At 39.9% G+C, this 17,812-nt stretch overlaps 1 protein-coding gene across 2 annotated transcripts in view; it reads left to right on the top strand.

Moving 5' to 3' along the window:
- The first annotated feature begins 3,935 nt into the window (after positions 1-3,935).
- Positions 3,936-17,812, top strand: part of LOC120540024 (KH-type splicing regulatory protein) — a 30,491-nt gene continuing 16,614 nt past the window's right edge. Inside the window, exons 1-6 of one of the 2 annotated variants that reach the window (XM_039770469.1) lie at positions 3,936-4,150; positions 8,053-8,152; positions 8,504-8,542; positions 8,769-8,805; positions 14,513-14,562; positions 16,780-16,851. In XM_039770469.1, coding sequence (XP_039626403.1) covers positions 4,028-4,150; positions 8,053-8,152; positions 8,504-8,542; positions 8,769-8,805; positions 14,513-14,562; positions 16,780-16,851 — 421 coding nt within the window. In that variant the 5' untranslated portion in view covers positions 3,936-4,027. Of the gene's footprint in view, positions 4,151-4,536; positions 4,725-8,052; positions 8,153-8,503; positions 8,543-8,768; positions 8,806-14,512; positions 14,563-16,779; positions 16,852-17,812 lie in introns of those variants that run through there. The other variant, XM_039770470.1, reaches the window with a different exon arrangement.

Genomic DNA, 17,812 nt, shown 5'->3' with positions numbered 1-17,812 from the left:
TCAGACTTTCAATACAACTCGGAGTCCTGCCACGTGTAAAAGTTCGCTGACGACACTGCTATGGTGGGCTGCATCAGGAGTGGGCAGGAGGAGGAGTATAGGAACCTAATCAAGGACTTTGTTAAATGGTGCGACTCAAACCACTTACACCTTAACACCAGCAAGACCAAGGAGCTGGTGGTGGATTTTAGGAGGCCCAGGCCCCTCATGGACCCTGTGATCATCAGAGGTGACTGTGCAGAGGGTGCAGACCTATAAATACCTGGGAGTGCAGCTGGATGATAAACTGGACTGGACTGCCAATACTGATGATCTGTGTAAGAGAGAACAGAGCCGACTATACTTCATTAGAAGGCTGGCGTCCTTCAACATCTGTAATAAGATGCTGCAGATGTTTTATCAGACGGTTGTGGCGAGTGCCCTCTTCTACACGGTGGTGTGCTGGGAGGCAGCATAAAGAAGAGGGACACCTCACGTCTGGACAAACTGGTGAGGAAGGCAGGCTCTATTGTAGGCACGGAGCTGGACAGTTTGACATCAGTGGCAGAGCGACGGGCACTGAGCAGGCACCTGTCAATCATGGAGAATCCACTGAACAGGATCATCACCAGACAGAGGAGCAGCTTCAGCGACAATCAATCAATCAATCAACATTTATTTATATAGCACATATTCATACAAAAAATGTAGCTCAAAGTGCTTTACAAAATGAATAGAAAAATAGAAGACACAATAAAAAATACACATAAGTCAACATTAATTAACACAGAATAAGAGTAAGGTCCGATGGCCAGGGTGGACAGAAAAAACAAAAAAAAACTCCAAAAGCTGGAGAAAAAAAATAAAATTTGTAGGGGTTCAGACCACGAGACCGCCCAGTCCTCTCTGGGCAATCTACCTAACATAAGTTAAACAGCCCTCTTTGTATTTAGGGTTTTCATGGAAGGACCTGATGATGACGGTCACGTAGACTTCTGGCTTTCAGTCCATCAATGTTGGTGCATCCTGATGCTTTGAGTAGGTGGTGGTGGCGCAGGCCACCACCACAAAGAAACCGGAAAAAGAAGCAGAAGAGAGAGTTGGGGTCAGTACAGATTTTAGAGCCACCATGAATAGTTATTATGAGGAAATTTAACATATTGAGTATCAGGATTAAGTTAAAGTGAAGTTATGAGAAGGCCATGTTACAGTGATGTGTTTTCAGCAGTGTTTTAAACTGCTCTACCGTATCAGCCTGGTGAATTCCAATTGGCAGGCTATTCCAGATTTTAGGTGCATAACAGCAGAAGGCCGCCTGCCCGCCTCACCACTTCTTTTAAGTTTAGCTTTTGGAATTCTAAGGAGACACTCGTTTGAGGATCTAAGGTTACGATTTGGAATATAACGTGTCAGACACTCCGATATATAAGATGGGGCGAGATTATTTAAGGCTTTATAAACCATAAGCAGTATTTTAAAGTCAATCCTGAATGACACAGGTAACCAGTGTAGTGACATCAAAACTGGAGAAATGTGTTCGGATTTTCTTTTCCCAGTTAGGATTCTAGCAGCTCCATTCTGCACTCGTTGCAAGTGATTGATGTCTTTTTTGGGTGGTCCTGAGAGGAGTGCGTCACTGATGAGATAAGAGCGGGAGATCACGTCAGAAAGGCTTATCGTGATGTGTGCGCTGTTCGGACGTCCTGTTTTGTGATTGGAATTTAATGAAAGGGATTATTAATATTATTATGTGTGATTGTACGATTGTTTTTTCTATTTATTGATTACATTTTATTTATTGCCAGAATCCAATAAAAAGGATTATTACTATTATTTATTAAGTGTGATTGTATGATTGTTTTTCTATGTATTGATTACATTTTATTCATTGTCAGAATCCAATAAAAGGATTATTATTACTATTTATTAAGTGTGATTGTAAGATTGCTTTTTTCTATTTATTGATTAAAATGTTATTTATAGTCAGAATTCAGTAAAAATGATTAATATTATGTGTGATTGTACAATTGTTTTTTTTTCAATTGCTTAAACTTTATTTATTGTCAGAATTCAATAGAAAGGTCACGTGTGGTTTGCGTTTTTGTCTCGTGATGGGTTGCCGTAGACCACGGGTGTCGAACTCCGGGCCTTGAGGGCCGCATTGGCTGCAGCTTTTCATTCTAACTCATTTTCCTAATCAGTGCCCAGTTTTCATTGCTAATTAACTCCTTTTCCCTTCATTTTAATAGCCCTGTTTTTAAGGATTCGGCCCTCTGAATTGATTGGTTTCTTCATCAAATGGCAGCCAAAGAGAAATGAGATGTGAAACGAGCCAACAGATGACCAGCTAAACTGAGGCTTCAAACTCCAGCCAATTTCACTCCAACCAGTTCCTTAATTAGAGGTCCGTTCTTGCTGTTAATTAAACCCATCGTTTAATGCCATGGCTTGTTGCTGCTCTCATTCTGCCACAGCAGACATTTCCAAAACTGTTGATTTTCTGTTTTTTCTAAAAACGCCTTCAAAATATTTTGGTGACCTTGGAGATCAACCTTACTGAGACCCTCCCCTTTCTTTATGTTCAAATAATGTGGTTAGCTGGTGATGTGGCAGCTTGGTTTGTGCCCCATTTTTGTTTGGCTGCTAATTAAGGAAAAAGAAACAACTAGGAGTCTGAGTCAAGTTAATTAAAACAAAGGCAAAAGAAGTAAATTAGCAGCAAAAATGACTCACTATGAAGATGGTTAGAATGAAAACCTGCAGCCACTGCGGTCCACCAGAACTGGAGTTCGACACCCGTGCCGTAGACAATTTAAGTCATCAACGTTGCTCTGCTACGACCTGCTGTGGCGAATCACCAAGAGGTGAAAGAAGACTGTTGGCTGTGATTCTCCAAGGGGGACCAACGGGATGAGTTTTGGCAGGGATTCCAGGTCTCAAAGACACTAAGAGGGCAAAATTGGGTCACATAAAATAAAGTTTAGGAAACACTAATTTATAGTTTTCTATACCTCTTTACCTGGTTTGCACTTATCTTGTGTTTCTGTTGCACTGCGGTGGTCCTGGTGAGCGTTATTTCGTGCCGCTGTATGCTGCAATATGATGTATTAATACTTGGACAATAAAGCCACTTCACTTGATTACAATCCTGCCCAAATCTGTCTTACAAATTTTCTAAAAGGATATATTTGCTGTACGAAATCTGAAATGGATTTCCTTCACTTTTTGCATTACTGGAAATGTCATATAATTTATTTGGAGTTTTTCTATGTGCACTTCTTTTTTTTGTAAATCTGAGAAACTGAATTTCTATTTAATTGCAAGGGTTCAGTTTTATTGTACTTATCATGTCACAGTAGATGCGTTTCAGATGAATAACACGAGCAGACATCCAGTCCATTTTTTCCTTACGCCGTGAGACCTGTTGGTCGCGATTCGGTGTCTCTTGAGACTTTCTTTATAAGAGTTGACATCAAGCACCACTTCAGTTGTGCAGCACCGACCCATATTACGTTATTCAAATAAAGACAAGACCGAGAATGCAACCTAGACAAACACGTGCGCGCTCTTATATCTCAACATCAGATGGCGTTTTCTTCCTTTCCTTTACTGTATTACGTCTTTTCGCATTGTACATGTGGGCTGATCCAATCAGTTCAAGGCAGCAAGGTCACGAGTTCCCGTATATTACTACACAATGGATGCCATCAATCGGACGAAAAAGGGTTTGATTTTGTTTTATTTGACCGCTGCCCAGTCGTTCAACTCAATTTCTATCGCTGATTGGTCAGCCCCATTGACCCTACTCACCGCCCACAATTTATCCGTTCACCATGCGGATGAGTGATCGTTGTTTGATCCCCATAGGATTACAACTTGTCAATCACTAACGTTCTTCAAGTATCTGCATGCTGGTTGGCTAAGCTCGATTTCCATCATTTGGAGTAGGTTCCGCCTTAGCCGGCTTCCCGCTCCTTCTCCCCACCCCCCAGGCTCCCTGCGCTCTCTGAGATTCGACCCGCTCGCTTTGCCGCTCTGCGCAGCCACAATGTCGGAGTATAACGCGGTACCGCCGCCAGGCCCCGGGACACCTTCATCAGCACAGCAGCCTCCTGGCGGTGCCGGGATTCGGAAAGATGCATTTGCGGACGCAGTGTTGAGAGCCCGACAGGTAAAAGGGAGACGTTGAGAGAATCAATGGAGGCGGCGTGTGTTTGTTAGGCCTCTGTGGGGCAGCGGAAGGACCGATGGTGGGATGAGGGAGGGCATGCGGGAGGGAGGAAGGAGTGGTAGTAAAGGAGGAGGAGGAGGAAGAAGAAGCCACCGGGCACATCCACATTCTTTTCCGCTCCCTCTTTTTTTGTTCAATTTGGCGGTTAAAAGGAGATTGGCGATGGTGGGAATGTACTTCAGAGCAGGCCCAGTTTTTTTGATTTAACTCCCACGACGGTGGCCGTCACGCGGGCTTTCTGCTTTGTTAGCGGGCTCTCGGCGTGCGGGTTGGCGGTGCTGGTGTGTGCGCGCGCTCTCTTTGCTCCCCGCACGTTGTAAATCCGGCGTGATCACAGCGGGTCCTGAGGCGGCGAGGAAGAGGAGCGGAATACGAGTGGCGTTTCACTCGTAGAGCTGCTTTGGAACGATCGCTGCGATTCATCAGGCCCGACTTCGACTGAAGGGCCGCTTTCGCCCCGACTTGGCCGTGTCTGCTCGTGTTTACATCGGGATTGAGGGTCGAGATGTTACAGGTAACTGAAATGGCTGTCCGAACGGCACGCGCCTCGATGGCGCTCTTTGTAACAGAAACACCAGCAGGGGAGTTCGTACGCTGTGTTTGGGGTGAAGATCTGACCTTAAATGCGGGTAGCGTGAAAGAATGAAGTTAAGTGGGCCACGAGCGATTTTTTTTTTTCCGTATCGACCCCTTTTGATAACGGCGAGGTGTAGAGTCTACATTATCCTGTCTTGGTTTAGCTGGAGGTGATAAGACACCGGTTTGTCGTATTATTTTATGTTGAACGTTTAGTGTAACTCTGTGCTACATTTCTGGCAATAGCTCGCGGATAGACCGACACCTTCACGTTGTTTTTTCCTGACAAATAACACGTGTTGGCTTTACGCTTGGGCCCATCTGTTTATCGTGGCGCTCTGATGGCAGAATACTGGCGTCTTTTCGAAATGTCGAACAAAAATTGTAGTAGGCCTTGCTGTATTCTAGGAGATGTTTACTGCGTCGAAAGATCTTACCGCGGGTACTGCTTTAAATGAGCGCACATTCAGGTTGTATTGGAGTCCTCCTTTGTTGTAGTGTAGTTTAGTTTTTGTTTGGGGTCGAACTAACCCTCTCGGTACTTGGAGATTGATCAGAAACGAGCGCATATCCCAGGTCTTAATAGCACACTGGCTCTGAAATGGCACATTACCACGCTGTGTGCTTCCTCGTGGAACTATTGCTTCACAAAGAACCGCCTCATTCTAGGAAGAGCTTTTTACATATAAAGCTGGTTCGTGGCTTTTGAAAAGTCTCCCAGTGTGTGTTTGTGTATAAAGTTAGAGCTATGGCCTTTGGAAAGGCTCTTAATGTGTGGACTAAACAGAAATCTGAAAACAGCTTGAACTTGACCCAGTGAGAGTCCTTTTAGAATCAAATACCCACCGATGTTTTACTCCTCAGTGATCTCTTCATGGTTATTTATGGTATGGATGTAAACAAATGAAGTTCTTTTTTGGAACCTCTTTATGTGAAATGGTGCTTTCAGGGAACTAAAAATGTTTCCCCAATGGAATCTCTCTGAAGAACTACTTTGCCACGTTTATTTTTACAAGTGTATAACATATTTTAGGTAATGGTTATCAATAGACAGTTGCATCAGAACCTGTTTAGGTGTTTTATAACAACTGTGGTGAATACTTGTGGAATTGAACGTTATTTTATTTGTGTTTATTTCCAGGTAAGATTAAGATCTTATTTGTCGCATACAGATTATACACGCGTACACTTAGTTGTTCAACTCCAGTGACTATTCTTTAAGAATAATAAAGGACAATAACAATAATACACAACTTTTAGAAGTGTCAACAATCATTAATAGAATTCTAAATAAATGACTAAATATAAATAAGTTAGCGAGTTAACAATAGGGCAGTGTTTTTCAACCGGGGTTCCATTGAACCCTTGCCAGCCAAGGGTTCTGCCAAAAAAGTCCCATGATATAGGACATACTGGTGGATAATTGCACAGGGTTCCGTGAGCAAGGTAACCATTTGCGCAAGGTTCCACTCCAGCGAAAAGGTTGAAAAACACTGCAATAGGGCAACATGTTGCTCATAGCACTCTCCTCATTTAGGATGCAGATGGACTGTGGGCAGAAGCTCCTCTTTAGCCTCTCTGAGCTGGACTTTAGACAGCCATAATGTTTACCTGACCCCACAGTACAGAATAGAGGCAGTTGTTGCAATGGCTGAAATGTTTGAGAATTTTCTTTGCCACGATCCAACATTGCTTGGTGTAAATGTCCCATACCCAGTGATGCGCTCCACTTACTTTATTGCAGTCCTGCTCTGTGCTGTTCCCATGCCAGGGGGCAATACTTCCAGCTGTGGGTGTGTAGAAGGTCTTTAGTAACTGGGAGGGCAGCCTGAAATCCCTTAGGTGGTAAAGTTGTTCTTTACAAAGGTGTCTGTAGGCTTGGACCATGTCGGGTCCTTAGTGATGTGGACTCGGAGGTTGGAAGGATCTTTTTGGCAAGTTTCTAATATAGCTCTGTGAAGAAATGTTACACAGGTCTGCAAACTCACAAATTGCTTTAATTGTAAAGTTATGTTGATTAGCATTTATAGGCTTTATAGAAATAATCTGTTATGTCACATTTATGTTTAAAATTGAAACATTAAAATGTAACAAATTATACTTTTAACATGAGTGGCAAGTGCCTATAAACCACTTGAATCTACTTAATTCAGTTTTAGACTGCCCATCATTCTGGTACTGGGTTCCCACTTCAGGATTAACTAAACATCCATCTTTCGTGACAGTCTGATTCTGATGAACGCCCCTTTTGCCATTTTCATAAGTCATGACACTCATATTTACAGTATGTGCCTCGAAGCAAAAATCGGAGAAACAAAGAGGACAAGAAGAAGCAGGATGGTGGAAAGTAGTAAGGGATCAGGAATCGGTCAGTCAGGCATTATCCAACCCGTTATATCCTAACACAGGGTCACGGGGGGTCTGCTGGAGCCAATCCTAGCCAGCACAGGGCGCAAGGCAGGAAACAAACCCTGGGCAGCGCGCCAACCAAACGCAGGGATTAACTAAACAGGCAGTGCTTATTTCCATGGATGACTTGACTTGAGGACTAAACCTCTCACCCTCATGTTGCTTTCAGTTAAATCATATTGAAGTCTCACTTGGTGTTAATTACTGAGAAAGTCAAAGTAACCAAAAACAGCATTTTGAGGGCTTACATTTGTTTCTCTTGTTTTTGTTTTATGTATGTAAGGTTTAAGTGACAAATACCCTTGACTTGTTTCTGCGGTTTTCTTTTTCCTGTTGTTCACTGCTGACCAGATTCTTTGGTTTGTTCTTAATTCATAAGAGACCTCCTGTTAAATATTCAAGTGAGAAATTTTTAATATTAGCTTTAGGGCGAGTTGTGTTGCAATGGTTGATGATAGGGGAGTGTCATGTTGGAGCTGAAAAGAGGAGATGTGAGAAAAAAATAGGTGAAAATACAATGTTTTATAGGGATAAAAAGACCAATGCAGGTCTGAGTTGGGGGGCGATGATTGTTGTGGAGATAAAATAAATTACAGAGACCACATTGGTCTGTGGATCCTATGATGAAGAGTTTTACTGGTTTGGAAGTAGAGACTCTGGAGAAAGGTTGAGGAGGATTTGATTATAAGCGCCTTTTCTATAAATCCCTTTGATTTTATAAAGTTGTGGATATAATCTAAAAATTAGAGACATGGAGAGTTGCTGGTCCATATGCGTAAACATTTGCTGTCTGTTTGTGATTGTTTCAATTTGTAATGTATCACTCGCCCATAAAATATCTGAATGTGTTTCCACAGATAGCGGCCAAGATTGGCGGAGATGCTACTACAACTCCAGTTAACAACAGTGCGCCAGAATTCACATTTCAGCCTCAGAAGAGACAACTGGAGGATGGAGGTGAGCGGAAATGCATCAATGCTGCATGCTTGGCCTAGACGTGGTGTTCAAATTGACCTTTGAGATACAAATCTAAATGGTTTGCCTATACGTGTTTAGGTTGGTAATAGAAACGTTTGATTTTAATTATTCTGATTTGCCAGTGTTTATTATTTCTTTACTATTTCCCTGGATACTTTTATTTTAAGGTAAGGTTTCTGATGGATGTAACATTGCCAGTCTTTTATGTTTATCAAAAAATAGTCTAAACTTTTGTTATCGCTGGGTGGTATTCGTAGTAAAAATTTTCTAAAGCTGATTTTTAAGGTTGATGATAATCTTAATAATTTGTATCTAATTTTCTTTACGCAGAGCAACCAGAAAGCAAAAAGATGGCCCCTCAGCCTGATTGTAAGTACTAAAGGAATTTTTCTCCTATTTGACTAGACGTTCATTGTTTGGAAGCATTCTGTGTATCATTTGAGTGGCCTTGATGTGTGCAGATTCAAGTTTTCACATCGGTGGCAGGGAGACATTCTCTAGAGTGTTTGTTTGTTCTTATTTGGGAAGGTAAAAAGCAGTTTAATAAAATGCATTATGGCTAACTTTTTTTTTGTCGTCCTGTTCTTTCTTTTAGCTGTTGGCCCTCAACTTGGTGCCATCCATCAGCAACGGTAAGCTGTGCAGAAACTGTCATTACCACTTTTTTATTGAATCATATAGGATGAATAGAAAAATGAGTTTAACTGTCGACAATTGAGTATAGCTGGGGGATTGACTCTGTAATGTCTGTTTCCAACTGAATGCCCTGCTTTTAGGTTGTACTGAGCAGAGTTTCCATGGGTGGATGAAAATCATGGCATCTCCCTCAATCAAAACCCTTTTTATACTTTTAATTTAAAAAAAGAAAATAAAAAGTGTGTTTGAGTGTAATTTGTGGAGGTGGTAGTAAAATCATTTCAACTTAACCACGAATATATTTAGCACTAGAGGGGCTTACATCTACTTAAAATGTTGACATGCTTTTTTTTATTTTTAAACATTATAGAAGTGTATATATGAATGTAAATTATTCTGTTATTGAAGAATACCTTCTGAGCACTTGTTGCATCTCTTCACCAAAATGCAGCTGTTCCCAAGGCCGATCAGTATTAACAGTTAATAGGGTCATTTTGTGTACAGAGTACAGTAAATATCTTGCTTGCGCATCTTAACCTACATGTGGCACTACACTACTCTCTGGTGCCATGATAACCGAGTGTAACTACTGTAATAAACACAAGAAACAGTTCAAGGTTCGGGCTTTTTAGCCCTGTATACTGCAACAAAAATATTCGGTCAGTTCTTGCAAAACTCAAGACACTGAAGGGAGGGAAGACGGACATTTTATGGGGGCGGACCGGATGTTGAAGTGAGGTATGCTTGGATAGGTGTGATGAATTCTGGGATTTGTGACGTCATCTTAGGTCATCGAAGAGAGCACGTAGACCCGGAAGTGTGCTCTTCTCACAACAGTCTTTGTGTTTACGGCTTTGTCGCCTCGGTTCTTCTAAGGAAGGAAAGAAAGACACGTTAGTACACTGTCGTTGTCCTTTCCCTGGGACTTTTCTGAAGCAAACCGGGTCGATTAGCCGTTCCCCAAGCGCTTGTTCCTAACCTGAAAAATATCAGAACATATTCGTCCAACAGGTGTATTGCTCCATTATAATAAAACATATTTGTTCACCTGAGACCATATATTAATTCTATTGGTTTTTTTTTTTAATTTTACCTCTTAGCACATTGTACTATCTATGAAGCACTATGGTATCATTGGCCTTAGCACAAACAGTACATGTCACAATAAGATGCTTATATCTGGCATCATCAGACAAATGTCTGTTTTTTTATTAGCTTTTTTGGAAGCTTGTCAGGTTTCAGTTCAGAAGCCATTTCAAATCTACTGATTTTTAAAATGAGGGTTACTAAAATGTACAGTACTATGAACACTCCAAGGTACATGGAAAGACAAATTTAGCCAGATGGCAACAGCTGTATTCATATTAAATAGTAGTATATTTTTTTAGATATTTAACTGTTTTATGGCTGATGTCGACTTTTGTCAAAAGGAGGTGTTGACGATGGTAATCAGCTGTAAACTGTGACAAAACCAGCCGTTATGTTTTAGTTGGACTCTTGTGTTGCCACAAGGAAAGTTAGCTTCATTGTTTTGACCGAGATTTCCTGCACGTCCGTGAATAGTAAGGCGCAAAACTGGCACTGACATAATGTCGAGAGATCAAAGCGAATGCGTAAAGCAAAATACACAGTGGATGAAGTTTTGCCTATTATCTCTGAACTGGACTATGACTTGCCAGACTCTGATTTTGATACAAGTGATCAAAAACGAATGTGAGGTTCCAGCTTCAGCTGACTGTTCCCCAGCTAATCGTGGAGCTAAACAGGTTCACAAAGCTGACACACCTACAGCACTGTTCCCTAGGAGGACTGCCACTTAACAATGGTAAGAGTTAAAAACCAGATTGCAACTGTTTGCAATGCACTGCAGTCGTGACCGCTGCTGCCGCCGCCCCAGCCACGCGAAGACAGCCTGAGTTAAAGCCTGCCGCACATTCTTGCCAAACTGGCGGCCACAGCGTGCAGCAACAGACATTTTATGTTGATTTCTGTGTGAAACCATTGCTTTTCAGAAACTGTTTTTTTGGAAAAAATATTCAGCCCTCAAAGAATTAATGTGAATTGGTCATTGGTTGCTTTATTGTAGTATTTGCTTGGGGAACCTTGTAGAGTTCTTAATGAAGTTTAGTCTCAAACACTTGTATGTTAACTGCAGCGACACAAATTGTTAAACCATTCATTTACTTCCATGAATCCATAAATTAGTTTAAAACACAATAAAAACACACTTTTCAGTTGTATAAACATAAAATGTCATTGCGCTACAAGTCTTATTACTATTTTAATGAAGTCATAACACAAATTTCAGTCAGCAGCATTCCCCTGGGGGAATGAACCTGCGAACAAGTGCACAGTTTGGTTATCACGGACAAAATCGCGTGCAAAACCTTAACAGTTACAGGTGAAGTGACCGACACCAACTGGCCACCTGCCACTAATTAAGATTCTTAAAATGCAGATCATAAGGAGTATTGTGGTGGTTGTTAATGGAAGATGCATATTTATATTGTAACTGAAGTCTTTTTTTTTTTTTTTAAATGTTTTGAAAATAATTAGTCGTTTTTGTTTCAAGGGGAACTTTTAACTTCATTCAGCTTGGTTTCATTTTAAGATTTCAGATTGATTTTATTTTAAACTATACAAATATGGTTATCTACAGTTAAAGTGCTTGTCTACAAGCTACAGTTAAGTGGGTTACAAGTCCGTAATCACTGCCACACTAAAAGATTACATGCACAGGAGATATTCATATCTTACAGAGAATACACAGACATGGTTGCAGCTCTGTTCATGTAAAATTGTTTCTAAAAATAGCCTTTTTGGTGGATTGTTGTGGCATAATAACATAGCAAATGGTGCTACAAGTCCATAGCTCATTTATTCCGAGATCAAAACCACAATCTATATGCAGTTTCCTTGGTCTTTTCCACATGGACCACCTTTGGATGGTACTCTTTTATTAGTAACTCTATATTGGTGTTCAATAAATGAGTGTAGATATGAGCATACCCTGTTAGGGGCATCTGGAATCCTGTCAAGTGAGTGGTGTTCCCTGCCTTGCTTCTATTGATGTTGGTATTGGCCTTTAAACTCCCTCAGCCCTGACTTTGAATAATTGCATCAGGAAGACAATCACTAGTGTTCTGATTCTATTGATGTTTTGAATTACAGGAATAAAAGATAATTAGTGGGGGTGATAATCTGAAAGTAGACAGTTTGTAAATGCCCATTTCAAATGATAACATTTAAATGTGTTCTTACTAATGATCACACATACATACTTGCAGTACATGTATATACAGTACTTTTCATCCCTCTAGATGCCTGTGTTACCCACATCTTCCCAAATTGAAACTGGAGTGCATTCTAAAGTGACACTGTCTGCTACAGACCCGACAGCGTCACGCTTCAGCGAGTTCACTTGTATCGTCTGCCTTTGCCCAAGGAGAATTACAAACCTGTATCCCCACATTTTGTGCATTCTCTTCAGTGCCTTAGTGCTTTAATCGCTGCTCTAGAATTTATAAAAGTAAAATTTTACGTTTTCAAAAGTTTGAAGGAAAGTATTTGAGTTAATATAACTAGTATCTTTGGATTGTAATGCTTGCACTGTATTATGAAGCTGTTGTCTTCCACCGCTCCTTGAAAGCAAGCATTTGTGCTGCTACACTTGCAGCTTTTAGAACATTATCTGCTGTGTTTTCCATTGCAGATATTTAATTTAATTTCTCTTAAGACTGGAAAATCTAGTAACGTATCCTGAGCAATTAAAGTAACAAAATTAGTAGTGCAGTCATTTGCTCATCTGGATTTCATAAGTATACTTTCCCTAATTTGTTCTTGTGATGCATGCCTCCTTGTATTTTTTGCATGCATGCTATATACAAATTAACTGTCAACTCTTGTTTTTTTTTCTCAAACAAGTAAACTTTAATTAGTAATTTGGATTCGTGGACATAACAAGCTGAACCTGCTCAATTTGAATGTGAAAAGGCCTTTAAATGTAAACCTGCAGTACAAGTGAGCAGATCTGCCCACATCTTACTGCTTATCCTACAAGTCTGTGATTGACAGCAGCAGTACTCTTATTGAAGCCAGAAGCTCTTATCTGTGTTTGTGGGGTGGCTGGTTGTTTGCTTGAGAGAGATATATAAAAGAGAGAAAGAGAGAGAGAGAGATATCATTCTTTTTCCTTGAACTTGGGTGAATTTTTAATTTCTCCTCGACAACAAATAAGCTGTCTAATTTTTAATATATAAACTTAATACATATTGTTATGCTCACTCCTGTGCCTTGTAATCAGGGCTGTGGAGTCGGAGTCGAGGAGTCGGAGACAATTTTGGGTACCTGGAGTCGGCAAAAAGTTAACCGACTCCGACTCCTACTAAATTTAAATGGGAATTAAAACAGTAAGTTGAAATGTCCCAATTCACAAACAGTCATAATGAACTACTTCTCTGCTGTAAGAATAAAGCCCAATGCATGCAGTGCATAATGTTACCACAAAACGAACATGTCAGGTAACCATGAAGCATGCATTGTCGTGTTCCACTGTTACAGGGAACTGTGAACCTAGCCTAAAGCCCCCCATACATTTACAGATGCACTGCCGATTTTTCGGCCATTCAACGAGTCATCACGCGTCAAACGCCTGAAAAATCATCTGGTGTGTTCTCAGCTCCGTCGGCTCCCCTTCGCTATGCGCTAGTGAAGGGGGCCGAAGGAGCCGAGAACACAGATCTTCCTACCTGTCTCCAGCAGAGGCTCGTTCTGCTGATCAGCTGGCCGGTGAGTGACACAATGCACTAAACTTCCGGCTGGCTGACAGAGGACACAGCCACTACAGCAGACAGAGGCATCACATTACTTTGGATGGGGGCGGTGGTCGAGATTTTCGGTAAGCTGGATCTGCCCGTCCATGTGGACACCCGCAATCTGCGGCCGCCAGTCAATTGTGTTTGTCTTTAATCTGGCATTATAGTAGAGTGTTGGCTTCCTAGCCAGTAGTTCTGTGGTGAAATGACATGCATGTTGCCTTCCTTTCCTTCAATGGATGTAGAAAATACATTAGCATAGTATATACATACAGAGGAGTTGGAAGATTTAGAAACTGAGGAGTCAGAGTCGGAGCATTTATCTACCGACTCCACAGCCCTGCTTGTAATGACTAAATCAGGTTCAGTGTTTCATTGTTTATGGTTGTTGGATTAGAAGCCTCATACTTGGTTAACATCGCTGATTGTCTGCTTTAATATTGGGTTTCTCCAACCCTACTTTAGTATTTTTTTTTTAATTCTATATTATTTATGGATCACCCACACTGCCTCTTTATAAAAGTGGACGTACTTGTTTTCTAAGTTCAGTTTCATTTGCAGTTACTCAATAATGAGGTGAAAACACTACTACTAATACAAAACTAATCAGTATTTGTTTTTGAGGGTTTTTATATTTGTTTTCTTTTTATAATACATGAACCATTTCTAGTAATTGACCTAAATATTTCTAAATGAAGCATTTTCTTTTTTTTCATATTGCTAAGGAATGTTTAACTACCAAGCATAATTTTGAAGCACTTAAAGCTTTTATGTTTCATATTTCACCTTTTTAATCATGCTAAGAATTATTTTTATACATTTTACTTTAAGAATGCAATTGTTTTGCTGGTTGGGGAAAAAATTAAAACGTTGTGTTTTGTTTTGTTAGACCTACTACCACAGAAGAGTATAGAGTTCCTGATGGCATGGTGGGACTGAGTAAGTACTCGTTTTTAAGGATGTAATTTGAGTTTTCTGATTAATCAAATAGTTTAATGGGGTGGGGGGGGGAATGGACTTGATACTTTTTTGTATTTGTATGTATTTCTCTCTCCTACCCCTTGCTAGAACTAGGCAAAAGCAGTAAAGTTCCACAATATCAATAGTTGTGCTAAAGTGAATGTATTTTAGTATTATCGTTGATAACTGAAGCCATAGCGTGCAAGAACATGAGTGCATTGTTTGACTGCTTTGTAATACGTGCTTGCACAAATGTGAAATGTATCTGTCTATTCATTGTAACACTAATGGCTGCCCTAAAACTGTCTAAAAAGTTCAAGAAATAATCCTCTACATACAATAATTTTGAATAACGTCTGCTGTAATTTAGTGAAATGCTTAATCCTAGTGTTGTAGATCCTGATAGCTCAGAGTCCAGTGTCTGTTTTACTTTTATTAGATCGCAGCTTCCAGATCAAGGTTCAACATTTTGTTATAATTCTTCAGTTTAACCAAAAATGTATTCGCACAGCAGAGGATTGGGAACATGTTCACACAGAGGTGGCAGAACATGGCAAGAATTATACATTGAGCATGAGCATGGTGCATTAGGTTCCAGTTCTAAAACTGGCACAACTGTTCACCTGATTTTTCAGGCCGTAATCTCAACAGCTGAATGCTTTCGATCCCTACATATGTATAAGTAGTTAAATTAACATTTTTTTTCTGTGCGTGTCTCTCTGCATATTTGTGTGTATGTATCCTATGTAAAAAGTCAAAAATATATAATGACTTATGGATTTGCATTTGGCCCAGGGCTGTTTTCTTTCTTGCAGCCAGTGCTGCCGATTTAGGTTCTGGCTGTCTACCAGCCGTGTTATTCTGAAAATGTGTTGTGGGAGTCTTTCTTCATCTTAAATCATTCTTTTGTAAGCTTATTTGTTTTCAATCAAATCAAAAATGACTAAATTCATGATAGGCCCACCAAGACCACTAAACCAGTGTAACCGCATACTTTTTAGTTTCATCTTGCACTTGGCAGATGCAGATCAGGTTAGTGTGAAGGAAGTGGGCAGTGTGTGCCTGTAAGTAGGAGTTTGGGAAAGAGAGAGAGAGATGTTAGTTACATACTGTATTGGTGCTTTGGATATATAACGCCTCACTTCTTCCTTCTGCCCATCAGCTTTCTGCATCCATTACATTTTCTTTACTTTTAAATAACAAATACTTCATTAACCTTAAAGTACAATATTTAAATGTCCATTCACAAAATGTAGGTAAAATTGGTCAATTTCTAAATGGGTTTTATAGTTCACAGTGTAAGCCTCACTGCTTATGGTAGTTTATAAATGAGTTTATTCAGCTGCTGCATTGATGCTAATAAATGGAAGCTTAAAGATGGCATGGGGAAGGAGAAGTGTAGGCTGATTGTTTTTGGTCCCTAGCATGCGAGTTGTATATTGTGATGACTTTAGAAAAGTATTTTCCTACTTATTATCTGTGCCACGTTTTAATGTGCCGATGCCATATTGGCTGGATGTGTTCACCCTCGACAAAGGGGAAAAAAATGATTGTTCCTTTTCAAATCTGAATATAAACTACAAGTTTCTAACTCCAGGTTTACTCCTAACCCACTGTGTGCACAGTGTTGGTGGAATCCACATTTCTTGCTTTGTGCCAAATGCTCCCACGGTAGTGTGTAGATTCCTATTTTCAAGACTAAATATTTTAGAAACAAGAAGGAAACTGAGTTAAGTGCATGAAATAATTGGTAGTTTTCGTCCAAGTTAGTTGCTGAGTTTTGAGGAATATTATGAAATATTGTCTAAATGAGGAGAATGATTTACAGGGGAACATTTTTAAAATGGAAAAAAATAGTTTTCATTCATGAATTAAAAATTTATGTTCAGGAGTTGGAGATAACTCTTTTTGGTTGGGTAACAGTGCAGATGTGCTCATTTTATTACTCTGAACTATTTTTATTCTAAGTCTAATCCCTGCCTCTTGTGGGTATTGTGTGGGAAGATGGTTTTTGAGCACTGCAGAGTTTGTATTTTTTTTTTTAATAATCTAACTTGCATACAAGATTTAATGATCAAAGTTAGCAAAACTATAGCAGTATTTGTGCTCAAAAATAAAATAAACATTCAAAGTATAATAGGCATGAATAAACATTCATAAACAATGGTAACCCCCTCCCCTTTCTTGTTTTATCAGTCATTGGAAGAGGTGGTGAACAGATTAATAAAATACAACAGGACTCCGGCTGCAAAGTACAGATTGCACCAGGTTTGTAAGGATGTTAATTTTGTTTTCTTTTGCTCTGTCTTGTAGTTTTTTTTTGTTTTTTTTTTTTTATTTCAGTGTATACCTCTTAATACTGCTCTGTATGATGTCTTGAATTCTATGGAAAAGTTTAAATGCATAGATAACTGATGCAAAAAAAATATTGGAGTATTGCTGAATAGCAGTGTCTTGGAAAATTGGTAGTCTGTAGATGATTAAAGTTTATTGAGATATTTTGGAGTTTTCAAGTAGTAACATTTTCATTTGATTCTCAATTAATTGGGGTAACGGCTCTTACTGTGGTAGTATATACTTGATATGAAGCCATAGTAAAGTTGTTGAATGTCTTAACTCTTAAACCTCTGGAACCAGCTGTAGTCAGTTTGCAGTGCAATTTCCCAGCACGCCGAAGCCAAGTATATTCAGCAACATATATTCATTGAACTGCGCAGCAGGCTATATTCGCTTCCCAGTGCATTTGGCCAGCATGGTGGAGCTGATCAGTCAGTGCTGTATATTCATTGAGCAGCCAGCTCATGCCCACTGCCAGCCCCAGCAGAACTGCAGCATCACTGTCCCTGGGACTCGGCCGCTGCACTAGACAAGCCTGCAAGCGTCAGTGCTTACCTCTGTGTGCTTGCGCGCAGTCAGTTCAAGAACAGTTGGCTCAGTGATTTACTGAATTTCATCAATGATGTCGGTTGCACCTTGTACATATTGTTCCAGTAGGGTTTTTTTTTTTAATAGCTTTTATAGTTTATTAGCAGTGTGTAAAATGATCAGTGTTGCAGTAATTGTTCTGGTCTTTGCATGAAAAAAATTGTGCTCCAGTAAAATTTCACATTTTCTTTGTGAATTGTGACATCTACTTAAAGTGCAGCTAAAAAGTATTTGACGTCCAAAGGTGCATTTTTAAGATTTTGCAGAAGTGTTTATGCAGATGACTGGGTGCTACTGAACGTGA

Source organism: Polypterus senegalus, chromosome 12 (assembly GCF_016835505.1).
Source record: "Polypterus senegalus isolate Bchr_013 chromosome 12, ASM1683550v1, whole genome shotgun sequence".
Lineage (NCBI taxonomy): Eukaryota > Metazoa > Chordata > Cladistia > Polypteriformes > Polypteridae > Polypterus > Polypterus senegalus.
The sequence above is the reverse complement of the archived record's forward strand: the minus strand, read 5'-3'. Positions and strand labels throughout refer to the sequence as shown.